Source organism: Eumetopias jubatus, unplaced genomic scaffold (assembly GCF_037043125.1).
Source record: "Eumetopias jubatus isolate StellerSeaLion01/CBP00866 unplaced genomic scaffold, mEumJub1_p1.0 scaffold_15, whole genome shotgun sequence".
Lineage (NCBI taxonomy): Eukaryota > Metazoa > Chordata > Mammalia > Carnivora > Otariidae > Eumetopias > Eumetopias jubatus.
The window spans coordinates 91,052,735-91,079,747 of NW_028274821.1; the positions used below are offsets into that span (position 1 = coordinate 91,052,735).

General features: G+C 52.0%; 1 protein-coding gene across 1 annotated transcript in view; it reads left to right on the top strand.

Moving 5' to 3' along the window:
• CFAP77 (cilia and flagella associated protein 77) overlaps positions 1 to 27,013 on the top strand; it is a 123,894-nt gene that overhangs the window by 92,506 nt on the left and 4,375 nt on the right. Inside the window, exons 4-5 of the mRNA XM_028090475.2 lie at positions 5,783 to 5,888; positions 8,658 to 8,759. Coding sequence (XP_027946276.2) covers positions 5,783 to 5,888; positions 8,658 to 8,759 — 208 coding nt within the window. The remainder of the gene's footprint in view (positions 1 to 5,782; positions 5,889 to 8,657; positions 8,760 to 27,013) is intronic.

A 27,013-nucleotide genomic window follows, 5' to 3' on the forward strand; every position in this document is an offset into this window, starting at 1 on the left:
TGTACGTTTAGGGTTTTTTTGTTTTTGTTTTTGTTTTTGCTTTAAGGTTTTCTTTTTAAGTCATCTCTACACCCAACGTGGGGCTCGAACTCACGACCCTGAGATCAAGAGCTGCACGCTCCACCGACTGAGCCTTCAGGCACCCCTGTATGTTTAGATTTTTAAGAAACTGCCAAACTGTTTTCCGGAGTGGCTATGCTACTTCTCGTTCCCACCAGCAATGGCGGGGGCGGGGGGGCTTGGTTTCTCTGCCTCCTTGCCCGCATTTGCGGTTTCTCATTTCTGCACGAATAGGTGTGTAGTGGAAGGTCATCAGGGTCTTAATTTGTATGTCTCTGATGGCGGGGATGTGGGCGATTTTCTCCTGTCCTCATCGGTCAGCCGTACTTCCTCTGATGAAATGCCTCTTTGTGTCTTTCTAACTGGTTTGCTTTCCACGTTGAGTCTGAGAGCTCTCCACAGGTTCTAGAGAGGAGCGCTTGGCCAGGTGTGTGGTTTGCAGGGACCTCCTCCCGGTCTGGGTAGCTGGTCTTTTCATCTTCTTGAGAGGACCTTCCCCAGAGCAAAAGTTCTTCATTTTGAGGAAGTCCGATTTATCACTTGTTTTCTCTTACGGGTCATGCTGTTGGTGCCAAGTCTCAGAAGTCAGCACCAAGCCTGGCCTGAGCTCCTGAAGATTTTTCTCCTGCGCTTTGAGGGGGAAGTTTAATCGGTTTACCTTCACATCAAAATCCATGATCCATTTTGAGTTCACTCTTGTGGAAGGTCTGTGACTTTGGTCGAGAGCTGTGTTGTGGGGTTTTGCCCACTATGTCCAGTCATTTCCACGCCATCTGTTGAGAAGACTGTCCTTCGTCCATCGAGCGGCAGCGTCCATCAACTTCCGGCCTTTCTCATACCTTCCACGTAGCCTAACGTACAATACCCTGAATTATGAAAAAGTGTATCTCCCAGAACTTTGCCTGATCTTTCTTTCTCTGATTTGCCTTCCCTCTTTTTCAACGACACGTAATTGCTGAGAGCAACACTGTGCCGCTCACGGGAACCATTCCTGCCCTGGTGGTGTTGGCATCCAGCGGCCGAGGTCGGTGACAAACCGCAGAACCAATGACCCAGAGCACTTGTGCGTGGGCAGGCACCTGGCGGGGGGCGGCCGAGGATGGGCTGTCGGGCAGGCTGTCTGAGGAGGCGACCCCACGGCTGAGACCGGGAGAAGCCGAGAGTAAGCCAGGTGGGGGCCCATGGCCCGGAGTCTAGGCTTAGGGTTAAAACAGGAAAGGGTGATGTGATCCGATTTCTGTCCTGACAAGCCTCCCCACCTTTTTATCCAAGTTAATGAGCCAGAGCACAAATGGGCAGAACCCGCTGGATCTCCCTGAGCCAGCCGGGCTGGGGCCGCCATGACCCCCAAGGTTTCTCAGCTGTTCTCCCGCGCCGAGCCCCTCCCTGCCTGTCTCCAGGTTAATAACCACTGGCTGGAGCAGGACACAAAGCCGGTCAGCCCAGGCCGTAGGAGGGCCGCTCTTCTGTTGTGAAGGGCCTCTGGGGGAAGATACTGTGAGGTTACGCATCTCATGTCATTAGAAAGCATGGCCATAAATTAGGCTGCTCAGAAGCATGGGGCGTGTAATAATTAAGCAATAAAAGTCACCACAGGGGTAAAGGAACCAGAAAACAAAGAGCCACTGTTTGTAGCCGCCCGGCAGGCTGCTCTGTAAAGTGGCATTTCAGAGCCCCTGAGGCTCTGCTCAAGTAGAGTCCCTGCTCAGCCCAGTCCCACGGAAGTCTGCATCCTGGGGAGTCAGGCTACACCAGGAGAATGAATGGGGTGCAGGGTGCAGGTAAAGGGGCAACAGGGAAGGGAGAGGCGTGGGGCAAAGTGACAGGTGACACTTGGCTCCAGCCAGTAGTTGCTACATATAGACCACACGGTCAGAAGCTGCACATTTTCAAGACAGTCTGGAAAGTTGGTTTTTAATGTAAAATTTCCCAACTTTTAACTGTTGATGACAATCTCAAAGTCTGTTAAGACTGCTGTGCAGGCCAAATCAAACACAAAGCCAGAGGGGCGCCTGGGTGGCTCAGGCAGTTAAGCATCTGACTCTTGGTTTTGGCTCAGGTCGTGATCTCAGGGTCATGAGATCGAGCCCACTGTTGGGTTCCGCACTGGATGTGGAGCCTACTTAAAATTCTCTCTCTGGGACACCTGGGTGGCTCAGTTGGTTAAGCATCTGCCTTCGGCTCAGGTCATGATCCCAGGGTCCTGGGATCGAGTCCCGCATTGGGCTCCTTGCTCAGCAGGGAGCCTGCTTCTCCCTCTGTCCCTCCCCGTTTGTGCTCTCACTCTCTCTGACAAATAAATAAAATCTTAAAAAAAATAAAATAAATAAAAATTGAAAAAATATTCTCTCTCTCCCTCTCCCTCTGCCCCTCCCCCTCTAAAAAAAAACCAAAAACACAAAGCTAGAGAGGATCGAGGTTTGCCTCAGGATGGGGGGGGGGGGGCATGTCTCTTCTTAATACTTCCATTTCTGCATTCCCCAGTCGTGAGATAAGGTCACTGGGAAGAATGGAACCTTCCCTGGGGTGCTTCCATTTCCAGAAATGCAATGAGAAAAGCCGTGGATCCTCCCCCTGAGACACCTGCTCAGAAGGTACAGTTCACAACTCTTGGGACTTCGGGGGCTAAGACCTCTGGGGCTAGGTCTTAAGCCCCAAGTGTGGGTCCTGGGCCACAACACCTGTGACCACTCCAGACCCACTGAACAAGAATGTGCCTGTAACGAGATTCCCCGGTGACCCATGCGCACACGCCAGGTTGCAAAATGCTGTTCTGTGATTCCTTCAGCTGTGAGACTCTGATTTCTAGTCTCGGGACCTACTCTAGACGTCATCCAGAGGGCGGTTTCTACTGGTGTTTCCCCGAGGTGGGCTGAGGAACCCCTGTGTGTTAGCTCCCAGGCTCCCCATCACAAATTACCACGCACTTGTTGGCTTAAAGCAACAGACGCATATTCTCTCACGGTTCTGGAGGCCAGAAGTTTGCGAGGTGTCAGTGGGGTCGCGCTCCCGCTGGAGGCTTTAGCGGAGAAACCCGCCCCACCTCTTCCAGCCTCCGGCAGCCCCAGGTGTCCTTGGCTTGTGGCCCCATCACTGCGCTGTCACCTTTGCACCTCCTTCTCTTCCCCTGTGTCTCTCTTTGCTGTCTGTCCTTGTATGAGGACACTTGTCTTTGGACAAGTGCAAAAAGCATTTGCATAGTTATTAATCCCATCTCAAGATCCTTAACCGGACTACCTCTGCAAAAGCCCTTTTTCCAAATAAAGTCATAGCCACAGGTTCTAGGGATGAGGGTGGAAACGTCACTTGGAGGGCTACCCTTCACCCCACACACCCTGTCTCAGAACTATATTTGCTGAAAATGTGATTTCTTGGGCCCCCCTCCCACTTCCTAACTCAGAACCTCTGGGGTTCTTATGCACCAAAAAAATCTGAGACTCTCTGGCCCAGGGAAATGAGGAAATAATCAGCTCCGACGTGAGAGGCAGAAAAGCTGGCTAGGATTGCTCACCACCAAAAGGAAGGTCAGAAAGACATGCCGGGGGGAAGCAATGAGCCTGATTCATAGTTTCTTCTTCTTTTTCTGTTTTCGCATAGGACGAGGAATTTTAAACACGCACGGAAGTATAGCAGACACTATAATACATGCCCGTGATCAGCCCCATCACACAGCTTCAACCACTACCAATATACCCTGCCGTCCATTCTCACTTTACTGTATTTTATTATTTGAGGGAGTCCCTTTTTAAAGCAAATTGTAAGCAACCAATCATTCCACCCACAAGCCCTTCTATATGCATCTCCAACAGAAACACTTAACTTCCAAACCTCAGCTAGTGTTCACCTGGCCCTGGTTGCCCCAAAACATACCTTCCCACTGATGGTTTGCTTGACTCGGGATCCAAACGAGGTCCGCACACTGCACCTGGTGGGTGCATTTCTTAGGTCACTGTAATCTACCCCACTTCTTCCTCCTCCCTTCCCACGGTCCTTTGTTTGCTGATGTGCTCGAGTCGCTTGTCCTGCAGAACATCCCACACTCGGGACTCGGGACTTGGCACTCGGCATCCTCACGGGGGTGTGTAGCGTGCTCCCCATGTCCTGCGCTTCCTGCGAGGCGTAGCAGGCAGGCCGACAGCTGTCTATCTGCTGCGGTGGCACCGGCCACAGGTGGTTACTGAGCCCTTGCAACGCGGCTGGTGCCACTGAGGAGCTGAATCTACCTTCATATTTAATTTTGACTAATTGAAATTCAAATTTCTTTTTTTTTTAAAGATTTTATTTATTTGTCAGAGAGTGTGCACAAGCAGGGGGAGCAGCAGGCCAAGGGAGAAGCAGGCTCCCCCCACCCGAGCAGGGAGCCCGATGCGGGGCTCGATCCCAGGACCCTGGGATCATGACCTGAGCCGAAGGCAGACGCTTAACGACTGAGCCACCCAGGGGTCCCAAATTCAAATTTCTAAACTGAATCTTTCGAACACCCCATGAATATTTTAAAAGGATTATATGTTGGTGTGTTAATATTTTGGCTAGATTAGGTCAATAAAGTACGTTAGTAATGAGAGGGATAATATATATTAGTAAAACTAATCCTGCCTGCTCCTTTTTCACGTTGCTCCTGGAAAAGTCCTTGTTTACAAGGTGACTCGCGTTGTATTTCGATTGGACGGTGCTTGTCTAGAAGTCTGATGACCGTCAGGGTACTTTGGTTTCTTTTCCCAAAGAATTTTGGGTGGATGGTACTGCACACCTCCCACTGTGTATCACAAATGTCTGCTTGTCACTCTCAGAAATGGTAAGATTGATCATGTGGGTAAATTGTATGTTGTGTATATGTTTTCCCACAATAAAGAAATGGGTCATTTGGTTCAGCTGCTGCAGCCTGCCCCACGCATTGTAGTCTCCACCGAATGGCCTTAGCAGCCACTGATGATTATCATTACCTCCACCTGTTCCTTGGCTGGGAGCGGCACCCCGGTGATTCCCCTCCCCTTGGCTCCATCATTTCCTCCTGCAATCATTAGCTCTGGTTCTTCCGTGAAGAACTTGCCCTTGTCACCTGTTACCTATTCGGCTACTCTGGGCAGGTCTCACTCGCCGCCCCCCCAACGCTCTGGGACAGGGATAGGGACGGTACCCGCCTGACAGCGTTGCGAAGGGGTGGGGTGTACAAAATGCGCGGCACAGGGTAAGTGCTCTCCCAGGCCGGAGACCCTTGTCAAGGAGAGCCAGAGTCAGAAACGAGAGGTGGCAATGATTTCACGCAGTGCTACCGCACAAGGAGAAAGAGACTTAGCGCAGCACGGGGCCCTGTTATGAATACAGCACAGGTGGGGACTTACAGCCCGGGAGCAGGGGGTGGGGGTCAGGGAAGGACACAGAGAGGGCAGGGTGATGCTCACTGAACCGACCTGATGGGATTCTGGGTAAAGGCAGGCCAAGGTGATCAGATACTGATACTGACGGGGGGTGGGATGGGGGATCGACTTCACAGATTCTTTATGAAGACTGGCTTCAGCAGACCAAGGGCAAGGCCCAAGGCCCAAGGGCAAGGTCTAGTTGAAAAGAGGGCTCCAAGAAGCCCGTCTAAAGTCCGCACTTGGGGGGGTGTCTTTGTCACCATCTCCCAGCGCACAGTCCTGAGGGTCAGGTGGGCGTCCTCGGTGGAGAGAATGTGGCGGCCTTCCAAGACCTCAAGCCTCTCTGCGCTTCCTCCCCGCAGGCCCTCCACCCCTTTCTTTGACCTGCTGCAGCACCGCTACCAGCAGCTTTGGGTGCAGGAACAGAAGGCCACCCAGAAAGCCATTAAACTGGAGAAAAAGCACAAGGTAAATGCATCCCCCACTCCAGAGTGGCCCCCATTTGGAATGGGAGTGGAGGGAGGGGCTGGCCTGGCAAAGCTGTGAGACTGACATTTGTGCACGTTTGTCACAAATGGGGAGGGGGGAGGCTGGGGGTGGCAACCAAGCTGCTAGGTGCTGTGTTAAAAGGGTCTTGGTGATGATCACACACAACCCCTACTCAAGCCTGAGAGTGGAAGATTCTCGCCCAGGCCCTGTGTACCTCTGACACAGGAGCAGAACCCGGTGTCCCAACTCCTACCTGGGGACTCCTTCTACCAAACCTCCACGACTCTGCCCATCCAGAAATATGATTTTCAACTGACCTGAACCAGCCGAGACAGAAATATGCCCTGTACTAAAGAAAAGGCTAATAAAGCAGGATGCCATAAAGAACACATTTTGTTATACTTTAGGAATACATTTTCTTTCAAATTGATGAATAGGCCACATGCTAAATCTTACATCCTGTACATCATACACATCGTTTCATTTATGTCTGACAAAAGCCCCGGAGGTGGGCATTATTCCTATTTCTTGGGCATTGAAACTGAGTCTCAGAGAGGTGGTGCCCACACAGGGAAATTGAAACTGAGACAGAACCATGTCTCCATGCTGCCAGTTGCTAACGGTGTGAGCTGCAGTCGATCCAGACTGATGTGCACCTAGTGCCACACAGATTTCACTAGAAGCACGATCTTCGCGTGTCTGGTTGGTGCAGCAATCCAGCCAGTGTTTTCCCTGTGCCTTGCTCCGGGCAGGGAGCTGGGCTGAGCGGGTACCCGTGTTCCCGCATGCTGTCTCCTGAGCACACCATGAGGCTGGGGTCTCATCAGGTCGTCTCGGTTATTTCATTTTCACGTGGGCAAACGTAGGCTCGGAGGGATTAAGCGGCTGGCCAAAGGCGTCAGAGCCAGGCCCGGACTCGAGGGTGTGTGTGTAGCCCCAGAGTCTTGGCTCTTCTTGATGGCGAGGTCCCACCCCTGCTAATTATGAGAAAGCCTGGAGTTCAGCAACAGGGCAAAGATGTTCTAGAGCCAAACTGGGGAGCCGAAGAGTTTTGCCGAGGATCCTGGCGCCTTCAGGACAGGCCAGGAGCGTCACTGAGGGGCGGGGGGCCCCCTCCCACTGTCCTTGGCATCGGTAGAGAACGAGACACCAGCTCATTAAAAAACAGAGTGTTGTAATAACATTTTAAAAGCAGCCCGTGACTAGTTTATTCGTTAATGGCTCAAGAAAGAGTCGACTTACTATGGTAACGACCAGTTTCAGAGGGAGCACCGCCATTAGAAACCGTTTTATAGCTCCAGTTTGGTCGTGTTTTTTAATTAGCAGCAATATCACAGGGACTCAGAGTGTCGCAAATCCATGGAAAACTGAGCTCCCAGGGACACATCTTCTGACGTTAGAGACAACTGTGGCCAGTGCCACTCCCTGTTTGGCAGGGCACCCCACTAATGGGAGTGGCTCCACTCCAAGCACTGGTTGGGAACTGGGGCCCGCTCCCTGGGTGTGACTCTGAGGGAGCCGCCACTTAGTTGGGGCCTCAGTTCCCTCACTGAGGAAAGAAAGGGTCAGAAAGGGCCCACCGTGCCGTGCCTAGAGCATAGTAGGCGCTCGGAAAACACTTGTGGAAACAACCCCAGGGTTCTCTTCCTGTTCCAAGAGTCTCTGTGGCTGTACATTGTCTAACAAACTGGGAGGAACACCCAGACCCACAAACACTGGGGCTGGGGCCTGGGGTTGATAAGATGGCTGCTCTGCAAGGTCCAGTTGCCACCATCCGAGGGGGAGCCTGTCTCTCTGGCCGCAAAGGATGTCCTGGGGTTTTGATGGTGGTGCCCGCAAATGGAAATTCTCGGCAACAGCTTCCAGGCAGTGAGTCCTCATCTTGGGCCGCTCTGCTCAATGCTGAATTCAGCAAATCCTACGGTAACCAACACTGTCTCAGGCATCGGCGGCCCATTTCCAGGGGGAGATCCATTTCCACTTAGGCAGGGGAAATGGGGTGCATGCACCCCTCCAATTCTGAAGGCAGGCTTGGCATCTCTCAGCTGGAGAGCATCTCTGGTTTGCAGATAGTTGCAAAACTGTTCTAGAAGGCAGAGAAGACGGCTGATCCAAAGGACCTACTGAAGGGGAGTGGGACATACAGGCTTCCAGTGATGGAATGCATGGGCCCCGGGGACGGAAGATTCTGCCAGGGAGTACGGTAAATGTGCTGTAATAGGGTCGTACGGTGACAGACGGCATGCCGGATCGCTATGCTGTCCGCCCGGAACTAACCTAACATTGCGTGTCAGCTATATTTCCATGAAAAAAAAAGAAAGAAAAGAGAAAATACACAATAAAACATATGACTATCACAAATTTTAGAGAATCAGAGCACACGAATAGGGCCCGTCCAGGACCTTAGTAGGGGCCGTGTGCCACGAGGATCCCCAAAGCTCAAGCTGGCTCAGATCACGGGAAAGTTACCTCTGTATGAAGCAACCCTGTGCGTTCTAGGGGCCCAACCAGAAACAGATGAACATGCTTGCGACACGGGGGTTCCCATGCCGGAGGCCCCTGGTTAGTGGCCAGAGGAGCGGGTGCCGTGACATCAGCCTTGGGGAAGGGCCAGAGGCAGGAGGAAGGTGACCCATGGGTCTGCAACACCGGGAAGCCCAAACCTCTGCCCTCACCTCTCTTCATCATAGCTCGGGCTCCTCCACGAGCCAGGAGACCACCTCACCTCTGCATTTCTCTGGCCTGCAGGTGATCCTGGGGAAGCTGTATGAGACCCGGAGCAGTCAGCTGAGAAAGTACAAGCCACCAGTGAAGCTGGATGCCCTCTGGCATATGCCTCACTTCCAGAAGGTCGGTCTCGCCTCCAAATGCCCCTTCCCTCACCGAGGGAGGATGCCTCTCACTCTGCCTGTTCTCTACCTGTCCTCTAGACAGTGAAATGCTGTGGACTTCTAGCCACTGGTTGGCTGTTCAGAGGGGGAAACCAGGAGGTTTGGGGACAGCGGCTTCCAAGTGGGAGGGGAGCTGTGCCTGCCCAACTCGGGCCCAGCGAGCCTTTCTAGGGGGCCACAGGGACACGCCTGGCCCCAGGAAGACAGCTGGACAAAGCAATGTTCCTGGCCAGCCCAGCCCACCCGCAGTATTGAGTTAAACTGCAATTTGGACAATGAAGGGGCCAGTGCCTTCCTGAGCCTAATGCAATCGAACAAGCTGCCGAGCTTCGAGGAGAAGCCTGCTTGCCCCCCGATGCGGCCCCTTGCGACCTGCCCAAGTGGCCTCTGTCAGCATATGTCAGTGACCATTCGCCCGCTGCCCGTCAGCCCGTACCACCCTGCACACAAACGTGACTGGGCGCTGAGCAGGAGGTGCTGGGAGTCCCTGCCCCTGTCGCTTTGTAGCTCCTTCAGCCTGGCCGCGTGGCTCTGCTCTGGTTTCTCAGTCTCCCCCAATGTCCTGCATTTTTAACCACGTTCCTCCCCCCACTCCTCTCTCCACAGCTTCCTTCCTGGCCCCTCCTTTGCTCTTTTTGCTCTGATTTTTCTCTCTGATTTTCCCTGGGATGTTGCCTGGGGAGGGACGGGGACCCAGAGCTCTGTACGAGATGCCCTCCACAACACTCAGTTCTGTGGTGTCACCCCCCACCCCCAGCCCCTTGGCTCTGATTTAGAATCTGCCCAGAGCTACTGAGGCAGGGGACAAAGGAGGGCTCAGGAGGTCTTGGGCCAGAGGAGCAAGGAAAGGGCCCTCACCCCAATCCCCACCCCGACTCGCCCCCAACAGGAGAGCATGTCTCCCACGCCGGTGTCCCCACTGTGCCTGGCCCAGAGTCGGATATGAACGAACCAGTTTCTATTTTCAAAAGAGGGGCTTTGACTCAGCTGTGCTGGGCTCTTCCATTCTAGATTGCTGTCACTGAAATACGGTCAGGAGCAACAGGAGGTAACCTGTAAATGCCACCCTTTGATTCAGTGCCAGGCACTGAGCTGAGTCATTTCCGTGTATTAGTGCACTTCATCTTCAGAGCGAGTATCCCCCCCACTGCTCCGTGGCACAGAGGGGGAGCAGAGTTTGAGCTGTCCTCCCCCAGTGAGTGGGGTGGTAGGGCTGGGAAGCCTGGTTCCTCTGACCGTTGGCCTGAAGTTCCAACACACTACCCACTGTGCCACAGAAACAACGAGAAAGAATAAACATGCCGGCCTCAGGATTCACAGGGCACTTTTTGTCTTTTGGGGGATGTTCATGGGTTTCTGGAATTTCCTCTGCAGGACTCTCAGAGCAACGTTTGTCCCTGGGCGCCACCGTGGTCAGCCCAGTGGAGACCCTAACCCCCTAGAGTGATGCCTTCATGGATGCGACACTTGGTCTCCCCTTTTGGGAAATACTACCAACGGGAAGTGTTTATTAGCTGTCACTGTGCGCCAAGCCCTAGACATGCATTATTTCGTAGAAACGTTGTCCCCATTCAACAGATGTGGAGCCTGAGGCTCAGTGGGCTGAAGGAACATGCCCTGTAAGAAAGGGCTGCGGAATCCAGGGCCTCCTGAGGATCCTTCCCTCACTTCTGGCTGCGCCCCAGCAGGTGCCTCTTCAGCCCAGCAGGGCCCCTTTCTCCCCCTCACAGTATGCATCCTCATTGCAATTAATTAGTTAATTGGGCAATTAGTTGTCCATCTTCCCCAGCAAAACGTGAGCCCCTAAGGACCATGCTCGTTGTGACCCCCACAGCGTCCGCAGAGCCCCGCACCCACTGAGTGGTCAGTGAAAGTCTGCAGGAAGAATGAATGAAAGAATGGATGGATGACCAGTATGGCACAGAAGAGCTGAAAGCTTTTCACAGACCTGCTGAAAGCCCCTTCCCAACCTGACCATCCTGGTGTCCCCCATCCTGGTGGCCCCGACCAGGTCCAGGCCATTGTGGCGGCGACGGTGGTGGCCAGGGGGCTGCCAGTGTCCCGCATGGGGCCCCAAGAGGGTCTTTGTCTGTGCCCAGCCACCACCCCCCCCACCCCAGCCCCATTATAAAAGGGAAAAGCGCTTCCAAAAAAGTTGAACCTGTCACAGTGATGGATAACCTAAATGGACTCTCCCCGCTCGCGAACAGATGTCGACGCTGAACCCTGTCAGAAATAATTAAACACCTCTCACATGGAAAAGCAGCAGGCAGGGGCACAGCGGCCTGCTCCTTGCGCTGGGTCAACGCGGAGCAAGCTGGCTCCCTGCACCTCGAGGGGGCTGCCCAGACCCTCCCCGGCCTGGCACCTCTCGGGGCGCTCAGCCGTGTTCTGGGCCCACCTGGGGCCGCAGCCACGGGACCAGCCGCAGGGCTGCCTGGGATTCCAGCGCCCATTCTGGTCTGTACCACCAGCCACTGCCCCGGATGCATGGGGCCCAGAGAGAGGGTCACGTATGTATGCCCTGCTACCAGTCAGCTAAGAGGCTCTCTGGGCCTCAGTTTCCTCATCTGAAAGTGAGGGTGGCACTGTTCTTAAGGGTCTCCTTCAACCGAAGGCTCAAGATCCCAGGGTCACGGCTCAAGGTGGTGGACCCCAAACCCAGAGTGAACCGTCAGGGGAAACGGCTCAGACCCTTCCTCAGGCTCCCATTTGGCGGACGGGATGTGAACGCACTGCCTCCCATCCCTGAGTGGAGGGATCGCTGGGCTTGCAGCCGGCACCCTCTGTGCCCAGCAGCAGTGGGGCTCGTGCCCTTCACAAATGCGCCGGGGTCTGCAGGGAGGGAGGAGGGAACCCACATTCTCTGTGTGCGCACATGACTCAGGGGCAGCGGACCTGGGTCACACCTCTCCCTACCTGTCACATGGCTTTACCGGTCACATCCCCATTCCGTCTTCTGAAAATGGGGCTAGCAGAAGGATTCGATGAGAACACACGTATACATTCAGCAGGGCACCTGGACTCTATTCAGGTGCCAACACATGGCATCTGCCCTGGGGATGGGCCTGGTGATCATTCATTCATTCCCTCATTCATACACAAATCTCGTTCAGCATCTTTGTGCCAAGCCCTGCTCCCAGTGCCGACGTGATACTGCTGTAGGGTCACTGGTGAGCAGCAAGGGTGAAGTGGGTAGATGGACAGAGGGCTGGACAGCTAGACGGGGAAGTTTGGAGCAGCCCCACCCCCTGGTGTCCAGAAGCCTGAAATGGTTAGTTGGCAGCCGGAGCTGGGGGCCGGGGGCAAGCTGCATAACCAAAGCCCCATCAACATGATCCTGATACAGGCTGGCCCACCCGGCTCACCTGCTTTTTGCAGAACCCTGCTTGGGTTTTCCAGGCAGGGGCCAGAATCCAGGCTTGCCTGTTGGGAGGTGGGATTTTTTTTTTTTTTTAAGATTTTATTTATTTATTTGACAGAGAGAGACACAGCGAGAGAGGAAACACAAGCAAGGGGAGTGGCAGAGGGAGGAGGAGAAGCAGGCTTCCCACGGAGCAGGGTGCCCGGTGCAGGGCTCGATCCCAGGACCCTGGGATCATGACCTGAGCTAAAGGCAGACGCTTAACCATCTGAGCCACCCAGGCACCCCTGGGAGGTGGGATTACTAATAGTGCCCACCTTCTGCTCTCAGAAGTGACCCAGTCTGAACTGTGCATCCTATGGCTGCCTGATATTAAGCCAAGAAAAACAGACGATTTATCCTTCTTTACAAAGATTGCCAGTGATACCAGCCCAAAGACAAATATCTGGGGGGAGTAGGTCCCACGTATTTATGGTGGCACCCCCACGATGGTGTAAGCCCGGATGTGCCAGTGAAGAGGCGTCTTCAGTATGAGCTGAGAGATCCTGTACTGACATTGCACAGACAATATATGATCCTGTGAAATAGTATACAGCCACTGAAAATAATGACCGTAGTCTACTTACTGCCACGTTCCTAACCCATTGCCGGGGAATGAACCCGTGCTATGTGGTGCTGTTGGGACAGAGGCGCCCACACATCTGCACAGGGGCCTGTGCTCAGGGACAGACATCCAGAGGGAGGGGTCCTCAGGCAGCAGCAGCGGTGACCCCTGGAGTGGTGTGAGGCTGAGTTTTACTTTCTCTGATGCTCTTCCCTGCATTGTTTGAATTTTTACAGTGAGGATATGACTTTTACAAAACCAGTAAGGCTATTTTTTTTAAATATGTTTGAAGGGTAGGGACGCCGCATCCTTCTTTGGGCACTTGTCCCAGGGCTCAAGCCCCCTTCAGCCCAGTCCCTCCTGAACTCACAGGCCCTCCAGTGCTGCTGGCCATGCTTGGTTTCTCACGTTGGGTTTCCATCAGGTGTGGAGATCAGAGGCCTGCGCTCTCCCAGCAGTGAAGGCGGCCGGCTCCCTGAGTCTGGCTCTCTATGGCCAAGTCCGTGTTATAATTGGAGATCCCAAACCCATTTCAGAGAGAGGTCTGCCCAAGCGTCTCAAGGTCACTCCTCACGCCGAACACTGCGCCTCTCCCCCGACAGACCTGTCTTCCCCAGTGCCAATACCCACTGACATTACATAGTCATTCAGTCACTAAAGTATGAACAAATTGACTATATTTTCATTTGGCTTTTGGTTTCAGCCCCACTGCTTTAGAATAATGGCCCAAGCTATTAAGCTAACAGTTTGATTTACAAGCTCTTGTGCTCTGAATGCTGGGATCAGGCTCCTCTCTTTGTGGAAGACTAACCCTGCCTCAGGTCTCCTGGGCCCCTGACTCCCTAATAGAACCGGAGACGGCAGGGAAAAAAAATCAGTAGTCAGCCAAGCAGTGACACCCAGAGATGCAGCTGATTAGTGAAAGCTGCTGAATCTAAGAAAAGGATTTTCTTTCCCACCTTTAAGCTCCCTTACAAATCATAGCCGGCTGGAAAGTTAACTCTCTGTTAAACCCCCAGAGCGGGCTCTGAGCCTGTCCACCTACTGCAGCCACCTCTCCAAAGGGCTCCAAATGGCCAACGAACTAGAAGCCCTTCTCTGGACAGGTGTGTTCAGCTCCAAAGTCACTCCTTCCAGACACAGGAAGGACAGATGCCAGATCTGCTCCTCCCCGAGGTCCCCGCATCAGTGATATATTTTAAGAATCCTGTCGCTCTGTCGTGTTGGAATAAGAATCATCCCGTGTTGCCGCGTCGGGCTCTGAGCGCCGGGATGGAATGTGTCACACGCGGAAACAGGGCACTAGGAAGCGTGATTCCGAGGATTCAGAGGTCCTGATGAAGTTGACATTTCTTCCCTAAATATGGATGCCCCCATTAGAAATCAGATCAGTATGCAGAAGAGCTGCCTCGCTGGAGAGATAAAAGCGGGGGCTTAATTGGTTTTACATAAGCTGGCACCTTGGAGGGACAGAATTTTTAGGCACCTGCTCGTGAGGTGACATTGCTGCTCAATACTGGCAAGTCACAAAAAGCCAGAGCTGAAGCTCTGGGGACAGGAACAAGGGGAAGGGGGGGGGCCGCAGGAGGTGGGGGACAGCGGTAAACCTCCTGGTACGGCGGGACGAGTCTGGGTTCCCAGGTCACGGAGGGAGATGCCAGGTGTCTATATTGGGGACCAGAGAAGTGGGAGCTGGTGCTTCTAACTGGGGACCCCCAGCCTGACTGTCCCCTTAACACTTCGGTGCCTGGGAACTCTCTGTTCTCTACAGAAAGCTCTTCTCCCCGACCAGGGGGAAAACATCTCAAATTTTGTGTTGAGAATCAACCAGAAAATAGACAAGGCAGCTTGTTTTGGCATCGGGCATATATTTCTAACCTCTAGAGATAGTAGAATCCCACCTTGAATCTGGGGGAGTCGATGGGACTTTGGGGGTCCCCAGTTTCTTCTTCCGGCTCTTCCCCAAGAGAACAGTTCTTGGTGATCTAAAGGGAATCTCCCGGTTTGAGCAGGACTTGGGGCTAACATCCGAGTGCCTCATTGCCACGTGTCCCCATGCCTCCGCCTCTGTCACCGGGCACCCATGCTGTTCCCAGGCCAGGATCCAGAGCTGCCTAGCACGTGGCCAGCAGCAGGTTCCAGCAATACACAGGTTAGATGATTTGCTCGGGTAAACTGAGTTTTGTCAAAAGTGCGGGCAAGGCGAACCTCGTGTCTCAAAGCCGCAAGCAATCAACAGAGTGGACCCTTCCCCCTCCCCGGGATCCCTCGGTGTCCCTCAGAAACGGGGGTGTTTGCTGGCCTCTTCCTTCCTCTCCTCAGAGATGTCCTGGGAAATGATGCGTTAGATCGCACACACAAGAATGTGGGCAGTGTGACCCCAGTCCAGTGGCTGGATGAGCAGAGGGAAGAGTGTCCAAGAAGTTCCCCGGAGGCAGCGTTCCTTCGCAAAGGCAGCAACGATAACACTCAGAGCTCACACATCCGGAACACCTCTTCGGTGCTTTGAGGAACAGTCTCATTTTGTGCCCTTGCTCCCACTAGCCCTCTGTGGCTGAGAAGAGCCGCGCTGTGTCAGAGGGGAAGGGACTGTGCTGGGAGGCCTAAAACCATGTGCCCAGGTCCAGCGCTAACGACTGGCAGAGGGGAGGCTTGGGCCCTCTGGCCGGCTGCCCCAGGCCGTGGGCCTTGGTGGAGCCGAGAAATACTATGGACCTGAAACTGAGGTCAGGGGCCAGTTGGGGGCTAAATGCAGGACCCGTGAAGGAGAGTGAAGGGCGGTCAGGAACTGGGGTTTTATAGGTGTCCAGAGGGTCGTGGCCAGCCCTGCTCTGGCTGATTTAAGCCCCTTGCAATAAACAAAACTTCCCACTGCCCTGAAAGCCTTTAGACCTTGATAAAACCCCTGAGCACCTTTTAAATTGCAATTTGGCCCCAAGGCCAAAAAGGAAAGAGGCCACTGATCGCAGGCCTGCTGCAGGAAAAGGCATGAGGCAGAGACGGAACGGGCAGGAGGGCTGAGCCTGTGGGTTCGCCTGCCTGCCTTGTGCCGGCCTCTGCACCCGCACCTGTAAAGTGGGGACAGTACCAGAGGGCAAGTGCCGTCGTGCATGGGAAGCGCTTGGCGTGGGCCTGGCCAGGGGATGGCCATGGAGCAACAGAAACTGTGTTGGATGGGGCTCTGGCACCTGCTCCTACAGATGCACAGGTCTCCAACTTGGAGGAGAGCTTTAAAATGCAGATTCCAGGGGCACCTTGGTGGGGTTCAGTCGGTTGAGCGTCTGGCTCTTGATTTCGGCTCAGGTCATGATCTCAGGGTTGTGAGATCGGGCCTCGCGATGGGCTCTGCGCTGAGTGTGGAGTCTGCTTGGGATTCTCTCTCTCCGTCTGCCCCTCCCCTGACTCTGCTCACTCTCTCTCTCTCTCTCTCTCTCTCACTCTCTAAAAAATGCAGATTCCAGGGCCCACCCCAGGATCCATTCTAGTGGGTCTGGGGTAGCTTCCAAGCCTGCATTTTCTTTCTGTCCCAATCTGCCTCCTTTCACAGAATCACCTGCCCCCCTTTTAAGTGACAGCCCTGCAAAAACTGTCTCTGTATGGATGCCTAGATTCTTGATGGTTCCTCTGGGTACAGAGCTCTGAGTGTCAGAGGTGGGGCACTATGTGGCAGTGACTGCCCAGGTGCCATGACCTCTGCCACCTGGTGTTTTATCCTCTACCTTTATCCACAGTCATAGAACATTTGTCATCTTGGGGTGCCTGGGTGGCTCAGTCAGTTAGGTGTCTGGCTCTTGGTTTCGGCTCAGCTCATGATCTCAGGGTCATGAGATTGAGTCCCACATCAGGCTTTGTGCTCAGCTCAATCTGCTTCAGGTCCTCTCTCCCTCCCCCCTCTTCTTCTCCCCCTGCTTGCATTCTCGCTCTCAAATAAATAAACAAATAAATAAAACCTTTTAAAAAAAGATTTGTCAGCTTGAACTGCCTTTCTATATATTTGTGAGACTGTGGTCAGTGTCACTTGAATCATTTAATATAAGAAATCAATGTAAATTCATCCAACTTCCCCTCTGTCTACCCATTCATCAGTCTGTTCATCTCTACCCATCTGTCTGTCCACCTATCCATCCATCTGTCCATCCATCCATCTGTCCGTCCATCCCTCCATCCAACCACCCATCCATCCATCTGTTCATCCATCTGCCCATCCATCCATTTGTCTATCCATCCATCCATCCATCCACCCACCTAGCCATCTAGCCAAGATTTGTTTTAGTGTCTATGGAGTGCCCCTAGCAGTCGAGTAACCCCAACACCTTTGAAGTCTCCTGTCTGTCACTCTTTCCCCAGAACAGTGTCCGGAATACGGCATAATGTCCTTGCTGTCTAGCTGAGGACACTTAACTCCATTCCTATTTCTGACTTGACAAGGTCAGCCCCGTCAACCACAGAAAGGTTCCATTTCTTATGAGTTACCCCCCAAATTCTTCCTGCTCGTTGTTTCAGTAAGGGAAAAGGGGAAAGACACCAAACCTTACCATGAGCACCCCAAGCCAATGGGCCATGGACGCCAAACATTTGAGTGTGTTCCCCACTTCCCTGGCAGAAGCACAGTTGTTCAACAGCCGGTATGAATAAGCGATAAGGCACTGCTGGGTACTGTGCGGATGGCTCAGCAAAGGACTTAATTTGCAACCAAGCACAAAATCAAAGACTCTGTCAACCGAGGAACCGAGCGCCCGGATAACCACCTTGCACTACCTGAGAAAGCACTGTCAGGTAAATTTCCAGAGAAAGTAATTAAGGAATCCCCATTGTCTAAAACCAGCAGCAAAATTTGGAGCTCTGGAATTTGATGCTCACTGGGGGTCTGGTGTCTCCTCCCACCCTGATCCTTCATCAAAATGAACAGCGGAGGTTTATGAGGGGATCGGCTGGTGTGTCTCCCCCTTGCTCTCCTAAAGATGCCCCTCCAGCACCTTGTGCTCCTGCAAGCCTTGTCTTGTTGGATGAGCAGTAGGCAGCAAATGAGGTCACTGCTTGTGGGACAGGGGTGAGATTAATATACAAATCTTTAGACCTCTCTGAGATCTGCAAGCGCCAATTAATATTTATCACGTACCCATGGCGTTCGTGATACCAAGCATCAACATGCAGAACATATAGTCCCTGGCATCAGGGAGTCTACACTCGCATTCAAAAGCTACACATGCTTGGGGGACCCCACCCTGGTGGGAGAGCCCACTGTGAGCCTGCGTTAATATTTATAGCAAGTGGCCTCTGCTGACGGAGATGATGTAGAATTGTCAGCCAGGCACCACACCACGGCCTCCGCTGGGGGAGCGTGACTGAGATGCCGGCCCGAGGCAGGGGGTGTCCATTCACAGATTCCTCGAAGGGCCGCGGCCACACGCCTCCTTCACCAACTCCCTCCTTGGCTCTTACGTGAGCTTAAAATAAAAGACGGGGTCCTGCTGTCCACTGAAGATCAGTCTACCATGACTGTCCAGATCCTATCCTTTGATGTTTCAGAGCGGGGAGCGAAGGCTAAGCGCCCCAACGGAATATCCCATCTCCCATTGGCAGCTGGACACCTGGTGGTCACCTCCCCAAAGAATAACGCCAAGCAAACTCCCATCATCTGGGCTCTGAAAAGAAAAGCACCCCCCCCTCCCCGCCTGTCAGGACATTTGTTAACAACCCCATTGAAAACAACCTCCACTGCCGCTGTGAAGGCTCGTTCCGTCTCCCATTCACTCCTTCCTCAGACAGTTTCTGAAAGGCGAAGAGTCTGGAAGGCACACATTGCCCCCCCCCCCCCCGCCCCCCGTCACGCGGGGAGAGAAGCGTCAGCCTGGGTGAGCAGGGCTGACGAGCCTCCTCACCTGGCCCCACAGTGCACCGCCTCCAATTAAATCAAAATGGCTTGTTTTTAATGGTCTTTTACACTGACAAGTGGGCGATCATTTTGGGCCCACTAGCTGTCAGGGAGCGGAGGCAAATCCTCGGTTGATAATGCCCAATGCTTCCAATTAGGAGCCGAGGCCGCTCCTGGCGCGCTAACGATTCCCCAGCCACCCCCTAGGCCCCTTTGGCGCCGGTGTTTCTTCTTGCCTCCTCCGCCGCAAATTACTGACACAAAACGGAAGGCCCCAAGTCTCCTCTGCCACGCCAGGCCGGGCCCTGTTGGGCTTAATGAGCCGATGGAAGTTTCGTGGCTCCGGCGCTAAATTCTTTTCTTGTTTGACAGCTGCTCGGCTAAGGCGAGTGTTGACCTTATAAAAGATTTAGTGTTTCTCATTATTTTCTGTCAAGCTTCACAAGTGATGGCTCTGCGGTTATCATTTGCATCCTGGGGTGCGTGTGCGTGTGTGTGTGTGAGCGCGCGCGCGTGCATGTGAGCACATGCGCTGGATGGGGCTCCGGGGTGGAGATGGGGAACAGGAAGGGGGTCTTTCTCTCCCTGCCTTGCATCTGGCTCCCACACGACAGCTTCCAGAGTGACATTCTTCTTGGGCTGAGCTGTTTCAAAGAAAAGCCGAGAGGCAGGGCCAAGATGATGGACAGTTCGAGTAAAGGCTTCCAGGCCTCCCGGATGGAGCCTCTGTGGAGCCTCCTGAGACTGGCTGACTCCAAAGCCCGCACGTGATGGCAAAAGGAGGATGGGAGCCGGACTTACTGCTGGGGACAGTCTTTGGGCCACACTTTATTTTTTTATTTATATTTTTTTTCAAGTTCATTTAAGCAAACTCCACACCCAACGTGGGGCTCGAACTCACGACCCCGAGACCAACAGCCATATGTTCTACTGACTGAGCCAGCCAGGCGCCCCACATACTTTAGGTTTCATTGGGTGGAGCTCGCCCCTCTCTTACTGGCTCATTTAAAGCCATCTCCTGCAAGCTTCCTCTCCCGGCTTTGCATCCTACATAAGGATTTAATGGCTTTTAAAAGCAGAACCACTAAAAAAAAAAAGTGGCATGTATAACTCCCCCTCCCCGTACCCCCGATGTGACAACAGCAGCGCTGGTCAGTCCTCACTCTGTGTCTGTGCCCGCCGCCGCACTGGGTCTGCTCTGTATTAACAAGACTCCAGGGAGTGCATGCTGCTTCCTCTGCCGGCCTCGTGCTGGCCTGGACCCCCCATCCCTTTCTGTCATTGTGTCCTCCCCTTGCTCACGGACACACCGGCCATCCCAGGTGAGGATCACCCAAGGGGACCTGAAGAAGGAGACAGAGTTAAGGGCAGATGAGCACATGGATGTCTTCTCCTGGGGATTCTGAGTCTTTATTCATCGCCAATAGAGGAGACTCAACTTCCCGAAAGAATCATCTCTTAGAGCAAAAACACGGCACCCTCTCCTTCCCATGCCCATGGCAGACCTTGCCACTTGATCCCTGCACACTTTTACATGAGCTTCAATTCAGCCTGAGAGTATTTTATAACAGAACAGCCACCATCAGTCTATTTGAACTGATATGTGAGATGCTCACCATCCCTGCCTAAGAGGGGCCGTGTAAACAAATTGCTAAGTAAGTCCTTCTTTTTGTGGCGCATTAATATGCTATGTGTATAAGAGGAAATAAAATATAACCCACTAAAGGAAAACAGGTAAGCTGGGTTTCATCAAAATGAAAAACTTTGATGCTTCAAATGGTACTAAGAAAGTGGAAAGACAACCCACAGAATAGGAACAAATATTTGCAAATCATATCTCTGATATGGGACTTTTACCTATAAATATAAGTATTACCCTTACAACTCTGTAATGAAAAGACAAATAATCAAATTTTAAATGGGCAAAGGATTGAATCGATGTTCCTCCAAAGAAGATATGCAAATGGCCATGAAGGATGCCCAACATCAGGAGCCATCAGGGAAACACAAATCAAACCTCAATGAGACACCACTTCACTTCCACTAACTAGGACGGCAGTGATCAAAACACCAGACAGTAACAAGTGTTGGTGAGGATGCGGAGAAATTGGAACCCTCCTACATTGCTATGAGAATACAAAATGGTGCGACCACTTTAGAAAACCCCGTGGCAGTTCCCACAAAAGACTAAACGTAGAGTTCCCCCTATGTCTCAGTGATTCCAATTCCAGGCATCTCACCAAGAGAAAGGAAAACAGGTGTCCACATGACAACTTGTTCATGAATGCTCTTTTTTTTTTTAAGATTTTCTTTATTTGACAGAGAGAGAGAGCACAAGCAGGGGGAGCAGCAGAGGCAGAGGGAGAAGCAGGTCCCCCACCGAGCAGGGAGCCCGACTCAGGGTTCGATCCCAGCACCCCAGGATCATGACCTGAGCCAAAGGTAGACACTTAATGACTGAGCCACCCAGATGCCCCAACAGCCATTCTTCATATAGCCCAAAAATGGAAACAACCTGATGTCCATCAGCTGATGAGTGGATAAACAAAATGTGGTAGGTCCATACAACAGAATATTATTCAACCATGGGGATAAGCCTTGAAAACATGATGTGAAGGGAAAGAAGCCAGTCACAAAAGACCATGCCTCGGATGATTCCATGTCTACGAAATGTCCAGGCAAATCCACAGAGACAGAAAGTAAGGGTTGCCAGGAGCTCGGGGGAGGGAAATGAGGAGTAACTACAGATGGTATGGGGTTTCTTTTTGGGGTGATGAAAGTGAACAAGCCTACGAATATCTGAAATCACTGATTTATATACTTTAAGTTGGTAAGCCTATGATACGTGAATTATATCTCAATAAAGCTCTTTTAAGAAAAGGTCAGGCCACTTGAAAAATAAGAATACCCCACTTGAGGGGCACCTGGGTGGCTCAGTTGTTAAGCGTCTGCCTTCAGCTCAGGTCATGATCCCAGGGTCCTGGGATCGAGCCCCGCATCGGGCTCCCTGCTCCGTGGGAAGCCTGCTTCTCCCTCTCCCTCTCCCCCTGCTTGTGTTCCCTCTCTCGCTATCTCTCTCTCTGTCAAATAAATAAAAATTAAAAAAAAAAAAGAATACCCCACTTGAGTCAGATGCGTGTTCATTGCCTGGATGCAGTCTTTGGGGGCTGGAACCGGGTGATAACTGGCTGCCATGAAATGGTCTCAGATGGTGAAGGAGGGTCTGGTGTGTTCTCAGCTCCCCCGGATTATCCATTTATAACTCTCACTTCCCTGAAGCAGAAGTGAGAAGCTTTCAGAAAGTTGAGTCAAACACCCCACCACAGTGTTACCTGGTTATTTATCGATGAGCATCTAGCAAAAAGATTCATTGTCCAACTGTGATCCCAACAGCTGACTGGCCTTAGCTCATCCTTGGAAATGATCTAGAGATACTGGTATGGCTTCTGGAAATAGCGAGTTGATTCTCATTTTCAAAGGCTTGCATGACTGTCTTTCCTTCCGCCCCAGTAAGTCTCAAAGAGCCCAAGAGTCAGTGGACCGAGACCTGGATCCCAGGTCTGGCTTTGTGCATAAGGTAGCTGGGTCTCCTTGGGCCAGTGTCTTAACCATCCTGAGTCCTCCTTGTCCGAGGAGGGTAGCGTCTCCCCCACCCACCCCCGCTCACCCGACACGGTGATTCCTCACGGTGCCACGTTAGACTTCCCAGGGAAGCAGGAAGTTTGTTTTCTAAGCCTGAGCTTGGATGTTCTTTGAAAACGCAGCGTGTGTCAGCAGGGAGGGTCAGGCCCTGTGTCCTTGTTCCATCTATTTTTGGACCACAGAGAAATTAGAGCCAGTAACAGAATAACAACATAGGGGACCAGATGTCTCAGGAGAGACTGTCCCCCTCATTAATGGCTTAAACTACGAACCTTCTACATCAGAGCTTAGGACTCAGCCTGTCTGCCAAGGATGTCTTGCACGGATTTGTGTTCTTCCGGGGCCTCTGACCTCTAGCTGCCCTGAACTTGACAGAAATTACTGACCTGGGACTGATCCATAATTTTCAAGTACCTCTCATTAGAGGAGACAGCCCCTCAATCTTTTAAAGCAAAACCTCTCTCCCAGTCCCCTGAGTGGTCGTCACTTAAAAAACTAACAAACAAACAAAAAACCCAAACTAAACTAAAATATCTATAACTATCTATAACTGCCTTTTTTTTTTTTTTTCTTAGCTCTTTGGCAGATTTTTTTTTTTTAATCTGGCTATTTTTTTCTCAAATCCTGCCTTTTGCCTTCTTGGCCCCCAGACGTGGCACTGGAAGGCTTGGTGTCCAGTTGAGGGAATACTGTGTGGCTAATGAGAGGGGACTGGAGGGTCAGCTGGCCCAGCTGCCCCTTTTAATAGGACCGTGTTGGGGGCCTGGACTCAACAGGCACATGGGGAAGCCACGCAGCCCGCACACCTGCCCAGTGGTGGTCTGCCCCCTCCCGGCGGCCGCGGGCACACGCACACGCCCTCCACGCGCATCTGGGGACAGTGTCATGAACTACCGAAAGCCTGCCCTTCTGCTGTAAAGAGCCCCATGCCGTGTCTGCCTCCACGTCCCACCTACAAAGAGGCCTCATGCGAAGGGAGAAGACGGGAAGGAGACAGGCACAGAGAGAAGGCGAGATGCTGCTCACTCTTCAGCGTGCGGACTCAAGGTGGTCCACCCACCAAAGGCTGGTGTCACCAGGCAAAACCACCAGGTCTTTCCTCCTTGAGTCTTGGACGTTTTCTGCGGCCCCGAGATGACTGTGCCCAGCGAAGCAGGAGAAGTCTAACCCGGGGAAGGTCAGCACAAACCAAAGTCACAAACCACCGGTTGTGGACCTTCGCTTGACCACAAGACTCGTGAGTCAAATGGAATCATACACAGATGTCCAGCGAATAAATCTCCTAAAACAGAGTAACTCTTTCCAAGTTGGGCGTGGAGGGAGGAGCCACTGCACGTCTCCAACCCTTGCCCAAGTCACTTCTCCAAAATGCAGCTCCAAAACCCTGCCTTGTTGTTTTCACCTTAAAAAGAGGAAAAGGCAATAATTCCTCAGAGACAAAACGGACGCCCCCTCAGCTTCCCTCCCTGTTCCCACTCCCCACCCTCCCCAAGGCAAGGCTATGCATGACTTCCCCGCACATTCTTTCCTTCCAGCATTACTTAGCTAGATTCGGACACACGCTTGAACAACACAGGGGACTCTTTTGTAGGTTTTAAATCTTTCATATAAATGGCATCATCCTTATGTTCTATTCTGTAAATTCAACTTTCTTTCCCCTGCAACATTGTTTTTGAGATTTCTACGTGTTGATTCAGACAGACCTGGAGCAGCGCTGTCCCACAGAACTTTCCGTAGTTCTGTAGCCACCGGCCACATGGAGTCATTGAGCACTTGGAATGTGCTTAGTATGACAAGGAGACTGAATTTTTTTTATTTCACTTAATTTTAGTTACTTCAAATGTAAATAGCCACATGTGGCTCGTGGCCACAGTGTTGGATGGGACCTCTCCGGGGTATCCATATTAACTGATGCAGAGTGTTCCACTGTATGAATTTATCACCTTTGGTTTATCCAGTCCCCACTGATGGACATGCCGTCGTTTCTAATACCTATTATCCTGTTACCACGAGGATTCTTGTACACATCTCTTAGTGGACGTTTTTGAAAGTTCCTCTGGGGTCTATAGCTAAACATGGACTCATTGGTTCAGAGGGTATGCACATGCCCAGCCTTTCCAGGTAATGCCAAACCCTCTTGAGTGGTTGTACCAATTACCACCCTTGCTAGCGGTATCTGAAAGTTCCCACTTCTAATGTCAGGCTCGTTACCATTACCATCGCCAGCATGATGGGCACCAAATGGCACTTTCTTTCTTTATTCCTTGGTTACATACATTAGGATGAGCATGTTTCCTGTGTTTGTTGGCCTTCAGATCTCCCCTCCGTGAATGGCCCGTTCATTTCTTCTTCTTCCTGTTTTTTGATTGTGTTGGGATGGAAAGACCACTTTTATCCCCAACCCCCAGCCACATCTCTGCCTTATTCTTTGAGTCTCTGCCTGTATGTTATCCCCTTAGGAAGCCTTCTCTGGCCCCAAAGTATGAGTCTGATTCCCTGTTTTATAACCTCTTACAAATCTGGTACTTCTGGGGCACCTGGCTGGCTCAGTCGGTCGGTGGAGCATGCGACTCTTGATCTCGGGGTTGTGGGTTCAAGCCCCATGCTGGGTTTAAAGATTACTAAAAAAAAATAAAATCTTAAAAAAACCAAACAAATCTGGCACTTGTTTTAGTACTCAGCACACCTATAACTGAATAATTAATTGTGTGATTATATATTTATCACTATTTTTATCACTATCACTATTTAGAAAGCAGAGGCTTTCTAAATTCTTCCAGTCTCCTGGTGCCTAGCACAGAGTCTCGTACATCACGGACACGCAAATAACTGGTACAGAAACGAAAGGACAACAGGCACATCTTACCCCCCCCAACCCAGATCACGTGGGCACCAACTCCATAATGGCGCCCTGTCATTCCGAGGGATTTTCTGTTGAAAATAGATCACGCTTTTCAAGGAAGCATAAAAAAGTAAAAACTGAGCAAATACAAAGGGTTTGACTCATGCAAATTACTTCAGCACCAAAGAAATTAAATTAGAAATCAGTCACAGATGTAACTAATACAATTGCCTGGAAATTTAAAAGCACGTTTATATATCACTAAAAGACCAAAGAAGGAATCCAAGCAGAAATTTGATTAGAAATTAGATGAAAAGAGAACGGAACAAAAATAAATATCCTCAAAACTCGAAACTGAGAGAAGATCAAAGAAAGTGTAGAGGGCAAAGGAGTTGCTCATGCTATGTTATATAAACGGTGATATTAGAAAAAGAAGGAGTGAAGGGTAATTAGCTCACAGATGACTCGAGATGCCAGGAAGAGGGGACAGACGGAGTGGCCTCAAAGAAGGAATCATGAAGTTAATGAAGAGGCGAAGGTACAACTAAGGATATGGATCAAACGAAAAGCTGATCCATTGAAAGTGGATCGGAAGTGCACAGGTGCGTTCAACCACAGTGGGAAATGGAATCCAGGAATCTAGATCCCCCGGGGCCAAGTGGGGCCACAGGCGGCAGGGGTGGACTCGGAAAAGGTGGCGGGCTGGCTGCTGGCTCACTCTGCCCGGGGCTGAGCCCAGAACGGGGCATGGCTTCCCACCTGGGGGCCTAGGTTTTCATCCATAGATTTGGATTCCATGGTGTCCAAGGTCTCTTCCAACTGGGTTTCGGGGACTCTTTTATTCCAGGTCGGTTGCAGAGAGTTGGAAAATATCATCTGAGGGGGGATTAGGGATCCTAGGACAGTGAGAACACTAATCTCTTTTAAGATCTGACGGCTGCTCAGCTCCGCTGACTCATCTTGTCTCCCAGCTACACCGATTCGCTTTCCTTTCCTCTCAGTTGCCCAAATTCTTGGGCACTGCAGGCCTTTGGCAGGTCCCCACCATCTAGGACATTCTGCCGTCATCGTCCCCTGCCCAGCCCGCTCATCCTCTCTAGATAGGCCTTCCTGCCCCCCAGATGGAGTTAAAATCCCCATCCACAGTCCTAATGAATTGCCACTAAGCATGTGTAGTGTTTTCTGCGGCCACCTCCCCTGCCATCTTGCAGGGTCCACAGGTGCAAGCCACCGCCTGTCTTACTCACCGGCATGTCCCTGCGTGTACTGCATGGTGGGGGCGCCCGGTCCCTATTTGGGCAATGCTCTTTAGATGCTGCCCATTGTAACAGGTCCAGGGCCTTGGCCAATGGGGGTAGAGCTGCCCCCACCTGCCCTGTTCCTGGGGCTGTTGGCAGGCTGGGACGCTCACCTCTTATTTACCTGCATGGACCCTAGAGCGACTCAGCTCCATTGAGCAAAGCTGTCTCCTGCCAAAGCTGTTACAGTTTTTTAGCTCCAGGCGGAGGCAGACCGCAGATGGCTTAATTTAGAAGCATCTCCGAAGGAATTCCTTGCTCCACAGCTCTTCATCCTTCGACTCCAGGGGTCTGTGGGGTCGTGACCATACACGGCTTGAGGCCTGACTTGTAATTAGGATCCTCATCTCTGGCTGAGTTGCTATTTTAGGAGGGGAGAGTGTGCCTGTGGGATAAGAGCCACAACGTTCCCAGCAGTGACTCACTTGACTCATTTCGTGAGCATTTATTAAGAGAGAGTGGAATCTCTCAGTGAAGACCTGGGCCAGCCCCACAGCTCTGGGTTCAGTCTGTGCGACTGGGGTGAGTGATTTAACCTTTCTGGGCCTCTCTTTCCCCATCTGTAAAATGGAGACAATGTCTGGATGT